This window comes from Talpa europaea, assembly GCF_964194135.1.
Source record: "Talpa europaea genome assembly, chromosome: 5".
Lineage (NCBI taxonomy): Eukaryota > Metazoa > Chordata > Mammalia > Eulipotyphla > Talpidae > Talpa > Talpa europaea.
Window position 1 is genome coordinate 42072552 of NC_140071.1, and position 22312 is coordinate 42094863.

Sequence of the window (22312 nt, forward strand, 5' to 3'; positions counted from 1 at the left end):
TCACGCTTCATTGTTCTCCAAGTCAGAAACCCCGCAGCCGCGGCGGTGAGAGCGGCCAGAGAAGCGCGCACCGTCTGCGGGTCCGCCCGCGCGGGTGACTCGGAGACGCCGCCGAAGCCCGCGCCCCGCCCCGCCCGCCGCGCCCCGGCCAGGACCCACCCGCAGCGGAGGCTGAGCCCGCGGGAGGCTGCCCCAGCCAGCCCACCTTCTTGCGCCCGAGCGTAGGCAAAAGGCGAAGAAAGATCCCTCCTGCCGGTCACCACTCTTTCTCGCCCTCTCCAAGATTTTGTTGAAGGAAGCGCTGCGGGAAGAAGACATCTTCTTGAATGCTCTGCTAGGGGCGAGGTCTGCCGCTGCCCTGCGGTGCCAGCTCAGCGACACTGCCCCCCGCTACGACCCCTGACCAGTCGGGGTCACGTCCTGGAGACGGAATCATGAAGCACTCGGTGGCCGCTTGGCTCTTGGTCTGGCTCAGCCTGGGGATCCCCCAGTTCTGCAAAGGTGAGGCGCAGGGCCGGGCTGCTAGGTGCGGGACAGGCGGGAAGTCCCGTGGGAACGCCGCAGCGCGGGGCTGGCCGCGGTTCCCTCGGCGCGCCTGGAACGGCTTGCGCCGCGGGCGGCGCGGAGGAAGCGGCGCGCCTAGGAAAAGTGCTCGCAAAGTCGGCGCAGTGCGCAGGGTTGAGCCGGGGAGAGGTTGAGGGGTTGTGGGGGAGGTGGGGGAGCGACTGGGACAGAGGGGAGAAGGGAGGGAACTGAGGTTTGGGGAACCAGAGATTCCGGGGCTCACTTGGCCACCGCGTAGCCGCGCGAACCCTCCCGAGCTTGGCCGGCCGGGTTGGGTACGGGCGCCGGAGTGGGTGGGGTTGGGGGGGAGTATTCAGGGGGCCTGGAGCTGGAGAAACCAGCTAGCCCTGGGCATCAGCCAGTTGAAAAGAGAAGCTGGAGAGCTGCCGGGTGGGTCGCCCCCGGGGTGCGGTGCTCTGGCGCCAGCGGGGCTGAGCGGTTCGAACACCCTAACCCGGAGCTGGGAGTTTTGGCCGCGTCGAGGTGCAGACGGGTCTGACGAGCCAGTTCCGTTTTCACCGGCCTCCCCGACCTGGACGCGCTGGAGCGATTACAGAAAAGCCCCAGGAAACCCCATCCTCCGCCCCTTCTCTAACCCCTTGAGTTTTGCACTGCACTCCCTCTGGGTACGAGCTTAACTCTTGGTACTAGAGATTCGTGCGGTGAGAGACAGCCCTCGCGCCCCCGCCCAGGAGCGAAAAAGTTGGGAGAGCTGATCTGGTCGTGCTTCCCATGACTTGCATGAAATAAACCAGCCTGCAAAAATAAAACAGGAATCCTGGAGCTTCTGCCGAGTTGTGTAGACGACCTCCAGTTCCTTTGCGGGGGGGGGGGGGGGTGGCTTGTTAATACCAACCTAGTCTTGCTCTCACTGCTTCGTGGTTGGGGCTGAAGTTGGCGCCGCGAAAGGGCAGGGGGAGAGACAGGGGATCTTGGGAGGCCGCGCGAGGTGGACCCGTGCCCCTTCTTCACTCCCGAATACTGGAGGCCCCTTTTAAGGGGTCCTCTGGTAATAAAACCCTCCGCAGGCTGCTTCAAGTGGAGAGCTGAGTGCAATACAGGGTTTAAAATGCTGTGCCTTTAAAAGGGGTAGTTGCATTAAAAATGTATTGACACGAATCCATTTGAGATGAGAAACTGTAGGAATAGTCTGCACCATCCATCCATAGGCAATTGTGTACCGATGGGCTACTGTTTGTGCAAGAAGCCGGGCATTCCTGGCCAGATGCCCTGATTGCTCTGCCAGTAGCGATCCATGGCCGCACCTTTCCTTGGTTTCCCTCCCTCCCTCCCCCAGAATGTGGCTATTTTCCCCAGCAAGTAGGCGTGTGTGTAGGTGTGCGCCTCGCCTGCCTTTACTAAGTGTCCTTTCAGTTATCCGGCAGAGGCAGCCACTCCAGTGAAGGTTAAGGAATGGTAACCGCTCTGAATTTGCTCGGCCGCGTGCCCCCAGCGATATGAACTAGCCTGTACACCCATCACGGCTATTTTTCCTTTTCTTGCTTTTCTTTTTTCCTTCACCCCCACCCCCCCCCCCCCCCGACTGGATCCCTTCTGCACTTTAATTTCTTATCAGGAAGAGGAAGAGGAGAGCTGCAGGCACTCCCCTTTTGCTTTCCCCGCCTCCGTTCCCACCCCAAACACGAAAACACACACTCATCTACTCGCACGCACCTAGGCGCTGCCACCGTCGGCCCCTGCGCTAAGGTGGAGGGCGGCCGGGCTAAGAGCGAAGAACTGCTTCTAGCTTGCGTGACCGCGGTTGCGGGAGCTCAGGGAATTGGTGAGCTCTGGCTCACTGCAGCCAGGATCTCTGTCTGGTAAAGATACCCACCCCCAGGGCACAGCTTACTCCGCCTGACAGACGAACCAACCTCTCAGCTGTTGCCTGGGCTCTCCATTCTGGCTCCTAGACAATGCTCCGGCAGCTGTGCACTCCATATTCTTCTTCAGATTTCTCCCTTTTTCTTTCTTTCTTTTTTTTTTTTTTCCAGCCAGCTTGTGCGAGAGAAAAGGGGGGCATTAGAAAAGAAATGGACCTTTTTCCGTTATCTCTTTTTGTTAAACTAGCACCTTTCTAATTTATTCTCCATCGGTCCTGCAGAAGGCAGAGTGCATCTTGTGCGACAGCTCCAGACAATTAAACTTTTAGCAAACTTATTGAAACCAGTGTCAACACTGAGAATTTCCCAGGCACCACCCCTCTCCAACATCATTTAGCTATCGTACGCCTTTTAGAAATTGGTGTTTCCCTACGTGGGTTGCTATTTATGTGCATTAATGCTCGGAATTAGATAAGGATCTGTAATTCTTTTCATTAGTAGTTTTTATTTTAAAATTAAACCAATGGATCAGTCAGATTGAATATTTTATTAACTCTTAAATTATTCATCTTTATGGGTTGCTCTAAAAAATCCAATAACATGCATACAGTTGCAGCAAGCACGTGACATCTTATGCAATCTGTCCCTGTGCCTGCAGTTTGTGCCTGAAGTCTTTAAGCAAATGGCACTGTCTAAAAATGTCTAGACATGTCCCAAATACTATGAATCATTGGCATTTGCATTTACTTTTTTAATCAGTGGTGTGTTTTAGTTAATTCTACATGAGTATAAATTATCTGAATAATCACTCCAGATAGCAGTACTGTACTTCTATGATTAGTATAGCAATATTTATACTGAAATGCAATTCTTGTATTTTAAAAAGTATTATCTATTAGTGTCATTACCTAATTTACATGACCATTATTTTTATACTTTAAAACTAAATGCTAACTTCGGGTAGGTTCCAGAGGAAACTTTTTAAAAATAATTTTGAGATATCCAAAAAAATCAGTAGGCTGAGATAAAGTATCTTGCTGACAGGTTGGCACTAGTACCAAATATTGGCCATACCGTACGCTGTCATGGTACAACACACATGTTTTTTTGCCCTCTGATCGTGTAAAAGTTTTTCTGATATTTTGGAAATGTTTCCTTAGAATTGGAATGTATTTTGGTTTAAATTTACATGGTTTCGGGAAAGACTATAATAAAAATGAATGGTTAAAAAACTGAAATGGTCTATTCTTCTTTCTGAGGTCCTGAAGTTCCAAAGACCTTCATAACTAGACAAATGTATTTCACGTCTGACTCTTCTCTAATTTAAACTCTTGTGTTTTCCTCAAATATCTTAACATCAGTGTTTATAATGACATGTATTCAGGATCTAGGATATTTTTGATAAATATTTTAATAAGTCATCTTTTATCTTTAGATAAAGTATGATTTTCCTTCTCATAGAATTATAGCAATATAGAGTAAAGAAATAACACATACATAACTTAAACAAAATAGGTTGATTACTCAAAACCATTATGAAATACAAGTTTGATACTTCTGGTAGACTAGCAGTTCAAACTCTTAATTTCACAGATGTTAAGAGAATTTTGTTTTTATCTTTGGTACGGTAATAAATTATTTCTAAAACTTTTCATCTGCTAAAGTGTCTTGATTAGTGGAATGGACTGTATATTATTATTTATGTACAATTGAAAAAAATCCCTACTTGATTTGTGCATCCTCTAAAGCCTCAGAAAGTAATTCTGATATGTGTTGTTTACTGAATACACTTGCAGGTGCAGTAGCTTTGAATAAGATTTATGATGCAGTAGGCTCATTATATCTTCATCAACAAACAAATAAAACACAACACACACACATGCAGCCCCAAGAGAATACAGGTCATGGCAAAGTAATTAAAAATAAGTAGGTATTGCAAAATAAATGACAAATTTTGCAAATATGTCATTAATAGCATGTCTTCTATCATAGCTAACCAATTTATTCTTCATAGAGTTGAGTATATTTCCTATGTAGTTTGCAATCTGATATTATTTCTAAAGACATAGAAAGCCAAAGTCAGAACATTCCTTTTTTTCAACACCAATCTGTGTTTTAAGGAAGATACTTAGCATTTTTTTAAAGTCATAGACTATGTAATGATTTCAACATCTTTAATGTGCACTTATGCACAAAGTCCAAAAATTGCCTATTTGAAAGTGGAATAAGTATTGAAATTTTTTCTCATGGATAGATGCTATTACTAGAATGAAATACTATTAACACTTAAATTTCATGATTTACTACTTAATTGTCACTGAAAAAGTCTTTGATTTGAGGCATTGAATGGAAAGTTAGACTGGAATCAACTGTGCCCTTGCCAGCAGGTGTCAGGATAATCAATGCAGATCTTTTAAAGGAAAGATGGGAAAAATAAAAGAAGTAAACTAGTAAATGCTGATCTTCAAATTTACATAAAGTAACTTTCTACTCTGTATGAAACTGATGTCATTAGTTAGTTTTCATTGCTCTCCTGAGAAAGAGAGGGAGAGTGAGTTTTAAGGACCTTCTGCTTTTGCCAAAAGATTTTTAACTTGAAAATAGAGTTGCTCTAACTGCCACAGACAACCAAGTGCAAGTCTAGGAAGAAGCATTATTTTTTAGAGTTCTCCATAGAACCTTCCAAGGAAACACACATAAAGCTATGAGATGTTTACAGTAAAACAATTATTGCTTAAATGCTTAGGATATTTAAAGCTTATTCCATAACAACTATAATTTTATAAGTATAAATTCCATTATATTAATTTAATGGATTCATGGATGCATCCAACTATATATTTAAATACATCTATCATATAGTAAGAGATGGGTGTTTATTCTTTTCTATCAGTAGGGTAAAGTGTATGTTTCCTGAAGTCTGGATGTTTCTTAATCATATAAGTTACATGTGGCCAAAAGAGACTGAATGAAAGTATTACCATTACCTATTTCAACCAGTTATTAATCCTTATATATGTTCCAGTTTGTGTACCAATAGCAGTCAGTGATTTTAATTTTATATTATTTATTTGTTTTTAATTAATCCATAATAACATCTACTTGCAAATGTGTTCTAGCATATGCTTATATACTCTTGAAAAACATGCTACACATGCACCATTATATCCTTTCTACAAGTTCTCTCAGTTTTGTGCACAATCTCTGACATTGTACTAGTCTACCTCATTTCTATGTTAGTCTTTTCCTAAAATAAAAATGAAAATTCTCTCACCTCTCCCATCTCCTTCTCTCATCTCCTAGTTCCCCATTCACTGCACCCCCACACCCACCCCACCATTTTCTTTCTGGATAGCAACTGGGGCACCTCAACCACTGTAAAATTACATCATCATTATTAAAAGTAGTGAATTTCCAAAACATTGTGGAATTTGCAATTTATTGTGAGGGAAAAAATGAAAATGTGATGCCTTTACTGCCAAATCCTGAGAGACATAAATGGAAATAAATTTGAATTTGAATTATGGGCACAACTGAAGATTTTATGCTTTGATTTGATCACAGTGCACTGCCTGTAACTATCAACTGAGCAATAATTTATATCCACTCAATTTGTAATGTCTCTTGCCTTGCTTGTAGCACATAGCTGAGAACCTAGGAAAAAGCATCAAAACTCCCCACCACTTAAAATTGATAATTCATTTAGGGCTTAGAGTTCACAGAAATGTCTATTTCTCTCAGTTTTCAATCCTCTGGCTCTATATAAACTGGATTTAGAAAATTAAAGGCATATGAAATTATAGGTCAGCCTTAATCACAACAATGAAACAGGACTGTTATTCAAGAAAGAGGAGATTAAAAAAATAGTATATGCAAAAGCAATAGTACAGTGTAAAAAACTGGAGAAATTTGGGTTAGTTTGAAGACCAAAGGCATTATTGCATAAGAGAATGTTATAATAATAGATGTCAATATTGTTCTTGCATCCTATTTACAAACTCATTGTACTATGTTAAACAATTTTGGGGTACAAAAAACAGTGAAATATATGCATTCTTAAAAACAGATTTTTTCAAAACTGTTTAACCTTGGAAACTTAAGTCATAAGAACCGGGTATCAGAGGAATATACTGGTTTAAAATCTTTATTTTCCCATCATACCAGAAAAAATATTTTATATCTTTTATTGATTTCCCCCTAAAGTAATGCATGAAGGAATTACAAAACATATGCTCAATTTTGTAGAAAAAAAGTGACCTCAGAATGCAAATAAGGTGTCCTGCAATTATGTAGTTACATTTTCAAAGAAAATGTGCTGCTGTTTTGTTTTAAAATGTGCATTATTATAGTGATAGTAGCTATGTAGGATTTGTTCAACAGAAGATTTCTAGTGTATAAAGTAGAAGAGAGGATTCAAGTACAAGCATTTAGGTGAAGGCTTTTTAAGTGCTATAGCACTTTTGAATGTGATTGTTACTATGGAGAAAAAAGATTGACTATTTTTTTTTTTGAAGCTATATCTTAGCTTTACTTTTTCTGTTGCCTAAAATAGGTTTGTATCAAATTGATCAATTTCTTTTAAAAAATAATTTAATGTAGTGTAGCATTCTACAAATGGGAAAGTCAAGGATTTATGCTGTTGTTAGATGATGATATACTTGATTCAAAGATAATCTCTAAATGGGCTTAGCCATCATGCGTTCTTTAAAGTTTGTGCTTGGCATTTGATAAAATCATTTATTTTGGGAAGACAAAATAATCCTCTCAAGTTTCTTCTTGTACTGAGGTCAGGATGACCATTTACATTTTGCAGATATTGGAGACTTTATGAAACAGGGTAAAATAAACTCATGACTCTTGCGCAAGAAAGATTGGAACAGTGAAGTGGGCATAGAAGAGGATATTTATATTTGAAGTATATTGACAATCCTCTCCTGCAGTGTAGAGCAGAGCTCCCACCTGAAGGCATGACTCTTCTAGCTGAACTCACATATTTGGTGCCCTTCCCTCCTCTCAATTTCCTCTCCACAAGCCAATCGAACTCTAATTTTATACACTTTTTTTTCCTGTTTGTTTATTCATCATCATTTTCTTCTGATGGCTTAATTTTTGTATTGTAAACTATTTTTTTGAAATGTTGTCTATAGCAAATTACCATTTATATGCTGATATATATGTATTATTGAGATAGCATTAGTTTGAACACAGTATAGGTTTCAGGGGTACAGTTTCTCACTTTAGCAACTATATATATCACAACTTGCCCACCAACAAATATCCAGACACCATCAAATATTACCAGCCCGTCAGCCTTTCTACAAAATGTTTAATATTTTTATGCAAAGATCTTTGTATTTTATGCTTCCTACAGAGCCACAGCATAGAATCATGTCAGCAAAACAAACAACACACCTAGACAACAAAGCCAGAAACAGAAGCTCACTATGTATTAAATACAATGAAGCTATTTCTCCCTCTGGCCCCCAACATCAGTGTTCCTTGAGGAGTACCCACACATTTTAAATAACAGTAAGTGTTTTGTATTAAAAAAAAAATAGGTCAAAAGTAGTTTCAGGAACTTTAAAAGCTTTGTTTCTCACTTTCTTATATAACTGTTTCTTATAATCTGTGTCGCAGAATGATTCTACTTTGAAAATAGTTTTCAATGCTCCTGGAAGAGCATTGTTAAAATATTAACATACAGGAACAATGTTAAGTGCTTTCCATGTTGTCATACATCATTAGTTCAAAGAAAAGCTACATTTAAGTGATAAATTCCTTTATTAAATTCAAGGTTCTGACATTTCCAGAAAACATTGACCTAGAAACAATTTTTTTTAAGAATCAGTCTATTTTTTTTTTTCCTTTCTTCTCTTTACTTGGGCGCAGACACCACTGTATCACTTTAAGTGTCTTACTGTGCAAGTTAACAAAAGGTTTTCATTCTGATGTTTCACTTAAGTACAGTTAATGTCTACTATTTATTGAGTGCTGCCTGTTTCAATGTTCCAATTATCATCTCTGGTCCTAGTATAATCCTGTGAGCCAACTATTTCTACTGAAGGAGACAGATAGGAAATGGGTATAGGCAGTCAGCTAGGGACAGGGTGCCCTAGTCCCTTAGTCCGCTTATTAGTCTGATTGAGAAACAGTGCCATTAGGCCCCAAGCCCTAGATCCATTTCTCAGTCTCATTGAAGAACAGTTGTGGGCCAGGAAAATGCCCCCACTCCCACCCTAGGAAAGAGTAGAATGACCAGAACGCCAGCACCATGACACAATGCTAAAGCAATGGGCCAAAGCTAGTTTTGCAAAGGTGGACCACGAAATGTGGGCAAACTCAGTGGACCTAGTAGCCCAGGAGACTCTCCTGGGCACAGCCAATCAGCAAGAGATAGAACTTGGAAATACCCAGCAGCCAAACCCCCACTCCTTGCCCTCTGTTTTCCATATAAGCACATGCTTTTTGCCACCTCAATTGGCTGCCAACTCAGGACCCCTCTCTGTTCAGGGAGTGTTCCTGTTTTCTTCTTACTGATCAATAAATCTCTTGCTTTTCTTTGATTTAGGTAGAGATTGAATTATTTCCTTGCCAAAGACAAAACTGGGAAAGATCCTGCCTGGGGTCCATGTACTCCAGACCTGATCCCCAAATCCACTATTATATTTACACATGAATGAGGAAAAGGAGATACAGAGGTTAGTAATTTCCCAAGATCACACAGCTACTAAATCACTTGTTAAATTTAGATATAGTTTAAATGTAAAGTCTGCTCTCTTAATTACTAAACCATGCCAAGTCGGTGAATGACTTCCATATCATGGAAATATTTTGTTAACTGATTTTCTTATTTGTAAAATATAAACATCATATCAAATCACCACTTAGCCAATACATTAGAGTAAATCATACCTATTCTTATGAGACAATATTTTTCAAATTTTCAAATTTAGGTTGTTAAAATGGCATTCCTCTTTTCTTCTCACATTCAGGAATAAAGGCGGGAGTATGCTCTGGTATCACTAGTGAGAATAGTGAAAATGGGAGAGAAAAGAAACCCTTGGGAAATGATTCAAAATGCATTTTCTTAAATTACTGCCATTCAATTCTATTTCAACATGATTTGTGTAATTTATTTTGGTTTACTGGGATTCCTCTGCTTCTCTTCATTGCTCCACTCACTGCTCCATTCAATAGGATGTGAAAGAGCGTGCTTTCTCTGTAATTTTCAGATACCCAATATGGGACAGAGTGATTTTAAAGGTTAACAAGGTTTTTATTTCTGCTAGTTTAATGAAGATATTTAATTTGCCTTATTTCCCATCCTCATTTTAATTTTATTTCTATGTAACCTCATTAGGAAATTTTAGCCAAACAAAAAGCACTGAATGGTCTCAAACCACATTTACTCAAAAATTATATTTTTGGTTCATTTTCACACTTATTTAAATATGGTTTTAAACTAGAATTAATTTTAAATATTTTACAAAGTAATGAAAATCACTCCATCTAATGTAAGATCATCTTTTTACTGATATCTTCTATACCATGTAAATAGCAGAAATGAACCTCCATGCTCTCTATTATATTTATTCCCTTCTAACAGTGTAAATGAAATAGTAGCTAAAATTTCCTTTTTTAAGATTTATTTATTTATCCATACAAGAGTGGGAGTACAGGCCAGAGGTGTGGGAGGTTAGAAAATTCACCAGAGACAGAGTGGGGAACAGAACAGTCAGATCCACCGAAGTACACCGCTGAGGGGAGCAGCGGGCTAGGCAGAAGTCTGCTGCGCCATATAGATTGCTCCCTGGCTGGCTGGGGAACAAACTCTTGCTGCAGAGGCTGCGGGCAGCTTCATAGTTTGCGTCTTAACCCCTTGCACCACTAGGAAGACCCCACTAAAATTTCTTAAGTATTTTTCATCTATATTCTAGGGAACATAAGCAGAGAAGTCATTGTTAATCTCATTTAATGGATAAGGAAACTGAAGTTTAAAAACATGTCATACCTTATATTCAAGCAACCAGCAACACTGTTTCCACTTGACTGTACATTTCCTAGTTCCATCTTATTTTTTACTATTTCCTGCTGTACAGCTTTGCTTGAGGTAATCATAGTTGTTCTTTTTTCACGTTTTATGGGCTTCCAAGTTGAGAAGGAGGAGTGGGTGTACTACTTGATTTTTCAAAAATTGTTCAAATCACCACTGAGTTCAACTTCATTGCTTGCCCTCAATTCAATTTTAATGCATATGACACCTCCTTCTTCTTTGGGGTCCTTTACTTACCATCATGACATCTGGAACTTCCTCAATAACTTAAGAAACTTGCTTTTGCTTTAACAGCAGTCCTCTTAAAACTTTAACTCATGAGCTTGTGATCCTTTCAGCATTCTGTCCTTAAACTTCATGGAAATTTCTTAAAGAATAACTCGTCTTCATTTCTGAGGACCTGCTGACGATGCTTTCATTATACTTTCTCATCATCTATTTGCTCAGCTACTAATCAATTAAATTTCTCAGACCTTACATCTCTTACCGTATATTCTGTCTTGTTCCCTTTCCTTGCCTGTCATTCCCACTGAACCCACTCTTGCCATTGCTCTAATATTCTGTCCTTGTTATTTATTTTCTTTCAAAACTTGGTCCCAATGTTCCCTGTGGTTATTTATTTCAAGAGATTTTCATCCATTTATGAATTTTTCAGTCCAGGTATTTTCACCATTTTTGTTTCCTTAAAACCTAAACTTAAGATAATTTCCAAAATCCCCTTTCCATCTCTGGCACTAAGAAAATTAGAATGCTATCAACAAGTTGTGGGATCCATTGAAATACTGATGGGGTGAATGGGGTCCTAAAGTGAATGAGCAAGAAAGAAACTGAGGAATAAAATTATGGGGACATTGTAGTAATTAGAATTATTGATAATTGTATATTTGGTAGTATGACTATAGGAGTTTTGGTGGAGGAGAGATAGTAGGCAAGCTTGAAGGAAAGAGTCAGGGCATGCATATGTAACCAGGTATGTTCCCCAGTTTTCTGTGTGGATAATGAAATCACAAATAATTATTTGAGGAGAAATGCTGGAGAAATCTTCGTGGAGTGAATGGGGATATAGTACAGAGATCAGGAAATATCTGTAATAGGTTATAGTAATGGTGAGTAGAGGTCAATAACATGCAGTGAAAACTAGGTGAAGTTTTTTTCCTTTATTTTTGTTTCTGAGAGGAAGGAGATAGCATGTCCTGGAAGTCAAATTGATGAACAAGAGGAACTTGGACTACCTATCAGGATTAGAAGCTATGGGAGTTTAAAGTATCCAATTAAGAGGGCTGCAGGATCTTCATTGACCCAGACAAGGCCATATTCCTTTGGAACCGGAAGACAGATGCAATAACATAGTCCCTGGCATCATTCCCATGAACAGTTCTCATACTATAGCTTTTCACACATTAAACTCATTGTAATAATTGATATGATGCCTCACTGAGAACAATGCTTTTAAGCACATAAATATATTTTTATATACAATGGCTCTTTTAACCCCACAACAACCTAGGGGGTTATTATCATTCCCTTTGACAGTTGAGGATATAGAATGAAATTAGAATAAGTGATCAGCAATCAAAAAGAAATCTCAATAAACCCAAGTCCAGATTCTGGCTATAGCATAATTACAGAAAAAAACACAAATCTGTAGAAGGATGCTTTCTAAATGTAAAGCATGGCTGAGGGATAGGAAGATTTCTGTAGTAGAGCCCTGACTTACTTTGTCTTATTCAAATGGGTTCATTATATATTTTGAGATCTGCGTAGTTTAGGTTATTGGGAATGTCTAATATGTCTGCTTTATGCCTTAATTCTTATGCATCCTTACAACATTTGTCCAAATAATTCTTATTAGAAAACAACACTATTACCTGGGGAATATTTCTCTTCCCTTTTTTAATATAATCACAGTTGTGCAACCTTGTACACAAACCTTGTACAACCTCAAATTTACATGTTTCAAATATTTTTGAACCATAATGTTTCTTCTTTGGTAAAATAGTACATAATTTTTCCTTTAATCTGTCCTTGCAAGACATTCCTTTCATCATTTTTAGTTGTTTCATTTGGAAACTGTCCAAGTAGCCTACATATTTATTCAACAGACTTGCCAGAAACTCAAGAGAATTCCAGAGATGTGCTTCCCTAAAATAACACCACACACATTCATTTGTACTTTTAGATTTGCAAGTATCATTTTGCTAGTTTTTCCTTTTTCTACCAGACTACTTTTTTCCAAATAATACTTATCTGTGTCATTTTTTCCCCATCATTTTTTTTTTTTTGCATTTGCCCCCACTGGAATTTTGCTTTTTTTTTTTTCATTCTGTATTTAGTATGACTATTACAATTATATGGTGTATGCTCTGCCCATAAAAGCACAGAATAATTTAATTTCATTTCCTGCAAATTATGTTTATTGTGCTATGTCTTACTATGTTTATATCTATATAAGTAATAATGCAGTGCATAAGTTCCTGTCCTTAGGATCTTTTTTTCACATTGATTCCTTTTCTGGTTTTTAAAGTATTCATTATCTTCTTGAAACTATCAGTTCTAACTTTATTTCTATTTCTATATTTCTTTCTAGCTATCTCTTCTTATATGTGCCATTGTTTTCACCCAGAGTATTTTTCAGCTTAAAATACATAACTCAGAGAACCTCTCTAATGACCATTTTCAAGTACCTCACACTCTAAATGTGCACACATATCAACACCATCTATGCCTGTTATTATTAACTCAACTTTTTTTTTTTCAAAATTATGGCATTTTTCAAGTATCATAGTTACATCATTACTTGTTTAGTTGCTATTTGCTTTTGTCTTGTTTCCAATATGTTGTATGCTCCATATGGGCAGGAAGAATATCTGTTTTGCTCCTATATGTGTGTGTGTGTGTGTGTGTGTGTACCAAACATGGTATATTACACATAGTATTATTTTTGAAATTAATAGTTACTGACTTTCAATGAACAGTATTTGTTGACTTTATGTTAACATTTATTAATACTAATATTTGATGCTCAAATTTATGTATGCATGAATGAAAAACATGAGTGATAAGCAGTTCTGTTGCTGTACAAATCTATCTCTGGTTAAAAAAAGTGTCGCATTGATAGACCCATTAATTCATTCAATATATTCTTAAGTACCTGAAGCACAGATGCATTGATGTGTGATTTATGGCACAAGTGATACACTTTCAGGAAGCAATAAATGTTTTAGTAGTGGCAGAGTCTCAGAGCTCACTAAATAAATGACCTACTTGTTTCCAGAGCTGTCTAATTTATAAACATTTTAAAAGTAAGATTCAGGATTTACCTTAAATTTTCAAATTGTAATAAAAAAGTTGTAATCATATATAGATGATATACTGTAAGCTTAAGGCCATCATTTTATACCAAAGTTTCTCAAAAAGAGTATGTGTAATGAAAATCAAAGTGCTTGGTAATATTTTTGGTTGTCAAGTAGAGGAGGTGCAGGTAGCTCTTTGTTGTGCTAATTGCCCCTGTGCCCTGGTGATCACTCCCATAAGCTCCACAAGTAATAACTTTCTTCCAACCATAACATCTTTTCCTCTTCCTGCCATGCAGTCACACCTGCTGCACCACATGTACATGGCTGGGAGGGAAAGACAGCACCTAGGAACTATATCTGCCCAGCAACCAGACCCTTCAGAACAGCTCTGTTGAACTGGTTTGTGTAGTGACTATCTTTTTTTTTTTAAGATTTATTTTATTTATTTATGCGTACAAGAACTGGGGTATAGGCCAGAAGTGCTGGGGGTGAGAGGATTCTCCAGAGACAGAGTAGGGAGCAGAACAGGTGGATCTACTGAAATATACTGCTGAGGCAAGCAGAGGGCCAGACAGGAGAGGTCTGCTGTGCCATGTGGGTTATCTCCCTGGCCAGGGATTGAACTTGTTACACAGTGGCTGGCTGATAGGTTGATAGTGCTGAGACTTTAATCCTTGCACCACCAGGGAGGCTCTAGTGACAATATTTATGTCCTGAAAAAAATGCTCTTTATTCCCCTTTGGGCAGTTACATACTTCAGCCTTATTAAATGGCCCAGTGGTTCTAAAATAGTTTGCTCTGGAACCCAGTAATTGTGTAACTTCCATTCCTAGTCCAAAAATTCTGAAAGCATGTCTTTTTAAAAAGATATACAGCAGCAAGTCTTGTGTAGAGTAAAATTTATAAAATGCAAAGCTTTGTAGCTTTTCATCTGATGAGAAAGTACCTGTGAAAGTGGCAAACTCAGGCCTCCCTGGTGGCATAGGGGTTAAGTCTCAACACTATGAAGCTATCCGTGGTTACTGCAGCACGAGTTTACGACCTAGCCTATTTCCTAATCTGTAGAGTAGCTGTCTAATATGGCTGTTGTAATGGTTAAAGAATATGATCTGTATAATGTACTTATGGAACCTGGCACATTATAAGCTCTCAGTAAATATTAGGTATTAATTTTTATTAATTGTGTTTTTTCAATAATACTGTAAAGAGGACAACTACTCTTGGGCACATTCCAAAAATGACTACTGTAAGGAGAGAAGTCAGTCTGGATGCATGTAACTAACTGGTCAATCAGCAAAGCTTAGAAATCCTTGAGTTTATATTAAATATGTTTTGATTATATTTCTGAATTTAAATTATTGGGTTTGGGGGGATTTTTGACTGTCTTAGTCTTTTGAGGCTGCTATAACAAAAATACCATAGACTTAGTGTATTATTAAAAAAGTAAACAAAACAGACTTATTTCTTGTCCTGGAGGCTAGGAAGTCCATGGTCAAGCTACTGGCAGATCTAGTGTCTGATGAGATCCAATTTCCTGGATCTCAGAGGGCAGTCTCTTAGCTTTATCCTTCCTCAGGCTCTTTTAAAAGACTGCTAGTTCATTTCATGAGGGCCTACCGGTCTTGTCCTAACCACCGCCCAAGAACCCACATCCAAATACTATCACATTGAGGATTGAGTTTCAACATGTGGACTTTTGTTAGAATAACAGTCATTAGCGCTGTCTATACAGGATCTACTTCAGTATCTCCTAACTCACAAGGAAGTCTTGGCTTCCTTTATATTTTCTCACTTAGCTGCATTTACTTTCTATTATGAATATAGACTGTCAGTTGCATCCTGATTTATAACGTATAACAGAAACTTCTAAAATATTTTAGATTATTTCATGTTTTGTTTTAGAGGTCTGAATTATAATATGCTATATGGGGAAGTTAACAGCATGAGACTGTTTTGTAATCTGTTGATTCATGACTGGTTGTTTTGTGGTCAGTGCTTGTTGCTCAGAAAACTCTTGATTACCTCCTGCCTGTTAGAAGCTCAAACTTATTTAAATATGTTATCTCCAAAAATGGATAAAAATTCAGTGCTTGTTGGGATAAAGGCTTTCAAGAGTAAGAAATCTATTTACATTTTAAAGAATTGATGCCTCCCTGGACATTGAAAAAAAATTACAAGAACCAAAACCACTTTCTTTTAAGAGAAGATGTTTAGGTTAAATGCAAGATATAGACATATAAATATTTTGTAGGGATTAACATAGAAATATATCATTCCTGTAAATGTATCACATGTTTTAGATGAATTAAGAAATAGGCATTAAGGCCTTCCTGGTGGTGCAGGGGTTAAAGTCTCACAGCTATCAAATTATCACCAGGCACTACAGCATGAGTTTGATCCCCAGCCAGGGAGCTAACTCACATGGCACAGAAAACCTCTCCTGTCTTTCCTGCTGCTCCCCTCAGCAGTTTATTTCAGTTGATCCACCTGTTCTGCTCCCCTTTGTCTCTGGTGAATTTTGTCACCCCCCCCAACCCCTGGCCCTCTGGCTTAAACCAGTTCTTCTATGCATAAATAGAAAAAGAAAGAAAGAAATAGACATTAATGACTCAGGATAGAAAACTGCTGTCAATTTCTACCTGTTTCTGAAGCAACATTTATTACTAAAAGTAGTTAATTGCCAAAAGAAGCAGGATTCCACATGAAATTTTCATGGTTAAAACTGCTAAGAGTTTCAAGCAAATATATTATGTATGGATTATTTCCAAATCAATTTACAGTTTAAAACATTGAGTATCATATGAGTGTCTTCATAAAGGAACAATTATAATATGCAGATTCGGAATCATTTCCTTATTGTAAGGTCAATTTATAAGTATTTTTTTTTAAAAAAGATTTATCTATCTATCTATCTATCTATCTGTCTATCTATCTATTTATTTATTTATTTATACAAGAACCGGGGTACAGGCCAGATGCATAGGAGGGTGAGAGGATTCACCGGAGACAAAGTGGGGAACAGAACAGGCAGACTAACGAAATACACTACTGAGGGGAGCAGTGGGCGAGACAGGAGAGGTCTCTTTCGCCATGTGGGACCCTCGCCGGCTGGCCGGGATCAAACCGGCGCTGTAGAGAATGCGGACAGTTTCACAGCACAGGTGTTCAACCACCTGCGCCACCAGGGGAGGCTTATAACTAATCTTAATTGCATTGTCCAAATCTCATTTTGCCTTATAGCTAATATATTTAATAGGGTAACACCTAGGGGTGAAAACCATGGGACCAAAATCCTCCTCTTGCACGTATATACAATCTCATGTACATGTTTGTGTAGCTCTCCATAGGTAGTATCAGAGTGTACTAGTTTAGGAATCAGAAGATACAATCCTAACTTTAGCAAGTATTGTACTCTTTTATCATCTATAGGTTCTTGGAAATGTCTTCTTAAAGAAATCTAACATAATTAATCAGGTCCTTGAATAATGTCATTTAGTTCAGTGTAGATTTATTTGTTTATGCAAGAACTAGAGTACAGTCAGAGGCGTGGGGGGATGAGAGAATTCACCAGAGGCAGAGTGGGGAGCAGAATAGGCAGACGACCTTAATACACTGGTGAGGGAAGCAGCAGGAGAGACAGGAGAGGTCTGCCATGCCATGTAGGTTTTTTCCTGGCCAGCCGGGAATCGAACCAGCACTGCTGAGGCTGCCAGACAGCTTCACAGTGCCGCGGTCAACCTGCTGTGCCACTGGGGAGGCCCGATCTAGATTGTTTTGAATTTGGTGACTTTACTTGGGGATCTGCTGTGCTCATCTTGTGACTTTGGACTCATTACAATATCCTTATTTGCATAAAATAGAGACTAACTTCCACACAATTTTTCCTTTTTTTTATCTTTTGTGATGATCAAAATGAAAATTAAGCAATATTCAGGGAATGATTTTGGAACTTTTCAAGTTGTCATATAACAATTTTCTTTTCTTTTTTTTCTTTTTTTAAAGATTTATTTATTTATTTATACAAGCACTGGGTGCAGTCAGAAGCGCAGAAGGTTGAGAGAATTCACCAGAGCCAGAGCAGGGAGCAGAGCAGGCAGAAGGACCGAAGTACACTGCTGGGGGGAGCAGCGGGAGGCAGAAGAGGTCTGCGCGCCATGCGGGACCCTCCTCTCGTGGCCGGGAAGCAGTCGGGGATCGAACCAGCGTTGCAGAGGCTGCGGGCAGCTTCGCAACCCAGGGCTCAACCGCTGCGCCACCGGGGAGACCCTATTTAACAATTTTCAATTGTCATATAAGTTGTCTGTTTTGGTGGTGACTTCAAATTCTTTCTTTCTTTTTTTTTTAAAGATTTATTTATTTATACAAGAGCTGGGATACAGGCCGGGAGGGAGGGTGAGAGAATCCACCAGAGACAGAGCTGAGCAGAACAGGCAGACTGACCGAGAAACACACTGCTGAGGGGAGCAGTGGGTGAAACAGGAGAGGTCTGCCTTGCCATGTGGGAATCTCCCTGGCAGGCCGGGAGTGCTGCACTCAACCCGCTATGCTGCCCCTTGCTTTGTTTAGGATACCTCAATAGGATCAGTTGGTATTGAGGTAGTGATAATTCCCAGTACTGGAAGTAGGGATATTGCCTTTATTTGTTATTGTATGCTTTACTGAACATATCTAGATGCCATGTAAACTTTCACACAATTGTTGGACACCTCTTACATATTAAAGCAGGCATATTTATATCTGCTGTCCCCAGATTTCCATAGCTTTACCTGTTATTCTCAACCCCTAATTCAGATTTAGCAGTGGCCAGCTTAATTTTTTTTCTTTTGTTCATGCAAATGTAGAAAATTAAGAAGCTAATTTATCCTTTCAGCCTCTTGAAAAAATTGCTGCCTCAAAGGGAATCAGGGTCATCTTTCCTGCTATGTTCCTACAGCCCAAACTTCTAATGAGAACCCACAAAAATGTGATTAGTACAAATTTCCTTAAATTAATGGTGTGGCACAATTTAAAATATTTTAAACAGTATCATAGAATTGTTTCAAGATTAGCATGCTTTATTTTATTGTTAAAAACTCAATTCTCAACTTAAAAATTATATCTAGACCATAACTTATTTTTAATTAGCAATTTCTTGATTATACCTCTCAAAACAAGAATTAGCTTAGATTTCAGCACTAAAACTCAATAACATTATTGGTGTTTTCTTCCTAGTAACTATGGATGTAGACACATTTCTAACCCTACATTGCAAAAGAAAATATTTAAATAATGTAGAATAATAAATCCCTAAAAAACAATAACTTCCTGAATTCTGTGCTTGGTAGCACTAAAATTTATTTTGTGATTGCTTTAATATATATTTGGAGGTCAAATTTGCACATAGGATAAAAAAAATGTAAGCAAAATTGTTCTTTGAGAAGTGGTATAGATCAATATGAAGTGATATTTCTTGATTAAATCTAAAGGAGTTATTTGGCTTGTATTTCCCATAATTAAAGAGTACCTGGAACTATTTAAAATATTACTGATAACAGCTGTATAGTAAGCCAGCTAAGTTTCAGTTTGCTGATTTCATTTTCACTGGGAATGTGTTATAAATTAAGTCGATTGACTTTGGGATAAAAAGGGACATGAAGAACTCTTCCAGGATTAATTGTTTGTGAAGGCAATTACTATGAGCAAAGCCTAGAATATGAGCCCAGGCAATTGGAACATGTAAATTTTAACAGTGTCTTCTCAGGCTCATTTATGTTGTTATATCAGCCTGAAAATAAAGATCTACTAGATTTATTCTTTTTTATAAAATTGTAAATTGAAGAACTGATACAACTTAAGGAATTTTTGGAAATGAGTTCTAAGAATGTATGTTATGATGAAACCAATTTTATTTATTTTGAAAAATATATGAAAGGATACATTTTAATATGTAACTTTATTATAGAAAACTCATTATTTGGGTTGTTTGGCAATATTAAGAATATAAGCCATAACTCCATGAAATTAATAGGAGGAATTCATACTTTAGTGCTGCAGCTTGGATCAACTTTTTTTTTGATACAAGAAATGTGGGAAGATACTGAATATGAGGAAGATACAATTGAACATTTTAGAGCTTATTCAGATGGTTCAGTGGTTCCCTGATTTCTTCAAATGGAAATTAAAGCAAAGCAAATTTGATGAATAATTTCATTGAATTCCAGGAATTTAAACATCATTGTTTCATTTTTTGGAGTAGTAGCAAAGGTGTATAGTAAAACAGTATTTATTGCTATGTACTTTCAAAGCTGATAACAAAGAAATAGAAGTAGAAACCACTGCACCCAACCTATTAATACCTTTTTATAATTAAAATTTGGTTCTTTTTGGCATTACTTTTCTTCTGGGAATTTAGAATATGTTTTACATAAAATTCATTCTAGTATTTCTTTACATCAACTTATATAGTATGTTGTTACTCAGACTACAGCTGTGAAACAACATCTGCAAAACTCTTGTATAACTAGAGTATGATGATTTCCACTTTAGGTTATTAGACTATTAAGTTTGGATGGTCAATGCTGAATATTTGGTGTATGACAATTAATGATATATTTTCAATAACAAAAAGTGTACAATGACATTTAAATGACATTTATATCAATGAGTTTTACGAATCTCGTGTAACCATCTCAGTCACTACCTAAAACAAGTTATGTAACATTTTCATAATTCTAGAAAATTCTTTCTTGCTATTTCAAAGGTATATATGCACTATATTCATTTCAGCACTATTTACACTATATTCATGTTTACATGGAAACAACCTAAGTGCCCAATAACAGGAGTGAATTAAGTAGATTTGTATGTGTATAGAATTTAATACTATTCAACTCTGAACACAAGGTGAGCTCTCCCTACTTGCAACATCTTGGAGGAAACTGGAGGTTATTATGCTAACTGAAACAAATCAGAAGGAAAAAGGCAAATACCAGATGACTTATTTTATGTGTGGAGTATAGAGAAACAAAACAAAGTGTTGTACAAACCAACTCTAACTGTATAATTGAGGCTGGGTGGTAGAGTGTAAAGAGCAAAATGTGCAAGGTTCCCTGTGAACTATGTGAAGGACTGCAGATGACTTGATGGTGGATATGGCATGGCAACATTCACTTGAACGGGTGCTATCCTATACCTTTGAATCACATATAGTGTTGTAAATTAATATTACTGCCATAAAAAAAAAATCTCTAAATGTAGCCAAAAATATGAGATTTCTGTAATGGAATTAAAAATATGACAATATATTTGTAATATTGGGGTAATTGGAGTAAGGCAAAGATGTTTCAGATCATTGAAAGCAATTTTTCTACAACAAAATTGTCAACAAAATGCGTTTCATGAAAACTACAAAGTTCTACATCAAAGGAAAAATAATGAGATTTTATAAATACATTGATATGTAAATTTCTAGAAAAATAAGCTGAGATTCATAGCTTCAGACCTCTTAAAAACTGAAATAACTAAACTGTTAAAAACATAAGGAAGTAGTTAATGGAATCAGAGGAGTTTAGAATATCTATGATCATTTTGTTTTCCTAGAAATGAAGATCTAGCCATCTTGGAGAGAGCTATGCCTCTTCTAATATAAAGGTATTAGTAGTTATAGTTTTTCGTAGCTTTTTGTGGAATAGTCAGGCTAACTGGGCAAAAAATACATTATACAGAGGCATCATCCTTCTTTAGAAGTTTAAGGGGTATGTGTCAGGGAGAGGCAGGGGTGTATGTATGAGAAATGACTTTATCCTAGAATGGTGTTGACACCAGAAAGCTTTTGTTTTCAGTGAATCTCTTTTAGTTCACATATGAAGCAAGCCCAAAATTAGATTTTTCTTTTACAGAGATTTAAGCAAATGACTTCAATTGTCTATTATATCTATTCTTGTTTTACAGAGTTGCTTAGGAAAGTAGACCAAAGTTATCTTGAGAGATAAAATATATGTTTTTGAACAACTCATTGCTAGCACCTTTTCTCTTATTAAAAAATAGTTAATATGTTAATGTGGGGCCTCCCCTGGTGGCGCAGCGGTTGAGCGCTGGGTTGCGAAACTGCCCGCAGCCTCTGCAGCGCCGGTTCGATCCCCAGCTGCCAGCGAGTGTCCCACATGGTGCGCAGACTTCTCCTGCCGCCCACTGCTCCCCTCAGCAGTGTATTTCGTCAGTCTGCCTGTTCTGTTCCGCTCTGGCTCTGGTGAATTCTCTCGCCCTCCCGCGGTTCTGGCTGTACCCAGTGCTTGTATAAATAAATAAATAAATCTTAAAAAAAAAAGGCAACATTAAAAAAAAAATGTTAATGTGGTGACTAGAATACTTTTAAGAATAAGTGATCCTAGAAGAATCTTTCTGTGTTATTGTAAACCACTCCCCAGTAGGTTATTTTTTGCAAGATAATTAATTACCAGACTAGGTTATTGGAAAAGGATTGCATTTTTCTTGCTTGAGAGGCCATTATTAGCAGTGTGTTTATATTCACTGTCCCCTCCCACTTTTGGAAATAACACATATCATCTGAATGAAATGGAATAAAAATCTCCTCTGAA

General features: G+C 38.0%; 1 protein-coding gene across 2 annotated transcripts in view; it reads left to right on the forward strand.

Annotated features, from left to right (window-relative positions):
• Positions 1-434: 434 nt before the first annotated feature.
• The window catches only part of EDIL3 (EGF like repeats and discoidin domains 3), a gene marked incomplete at both ends in the record, with an annotated part of 384944 nt that continues 363066 nt past the window's right edge, over positions 435-22312 (forward strand). For both annotated transcript variants that reach the window (XM_084234061.1, XM_084234062.1), the window contains one exon: positions 435-501. In XM_084234061.1, the coding sequence (XP_084090187.1) occupies positions 435-501 (67 nt within the window). The remainder of the gene's footprint in view (positions 502-22312) is intronic.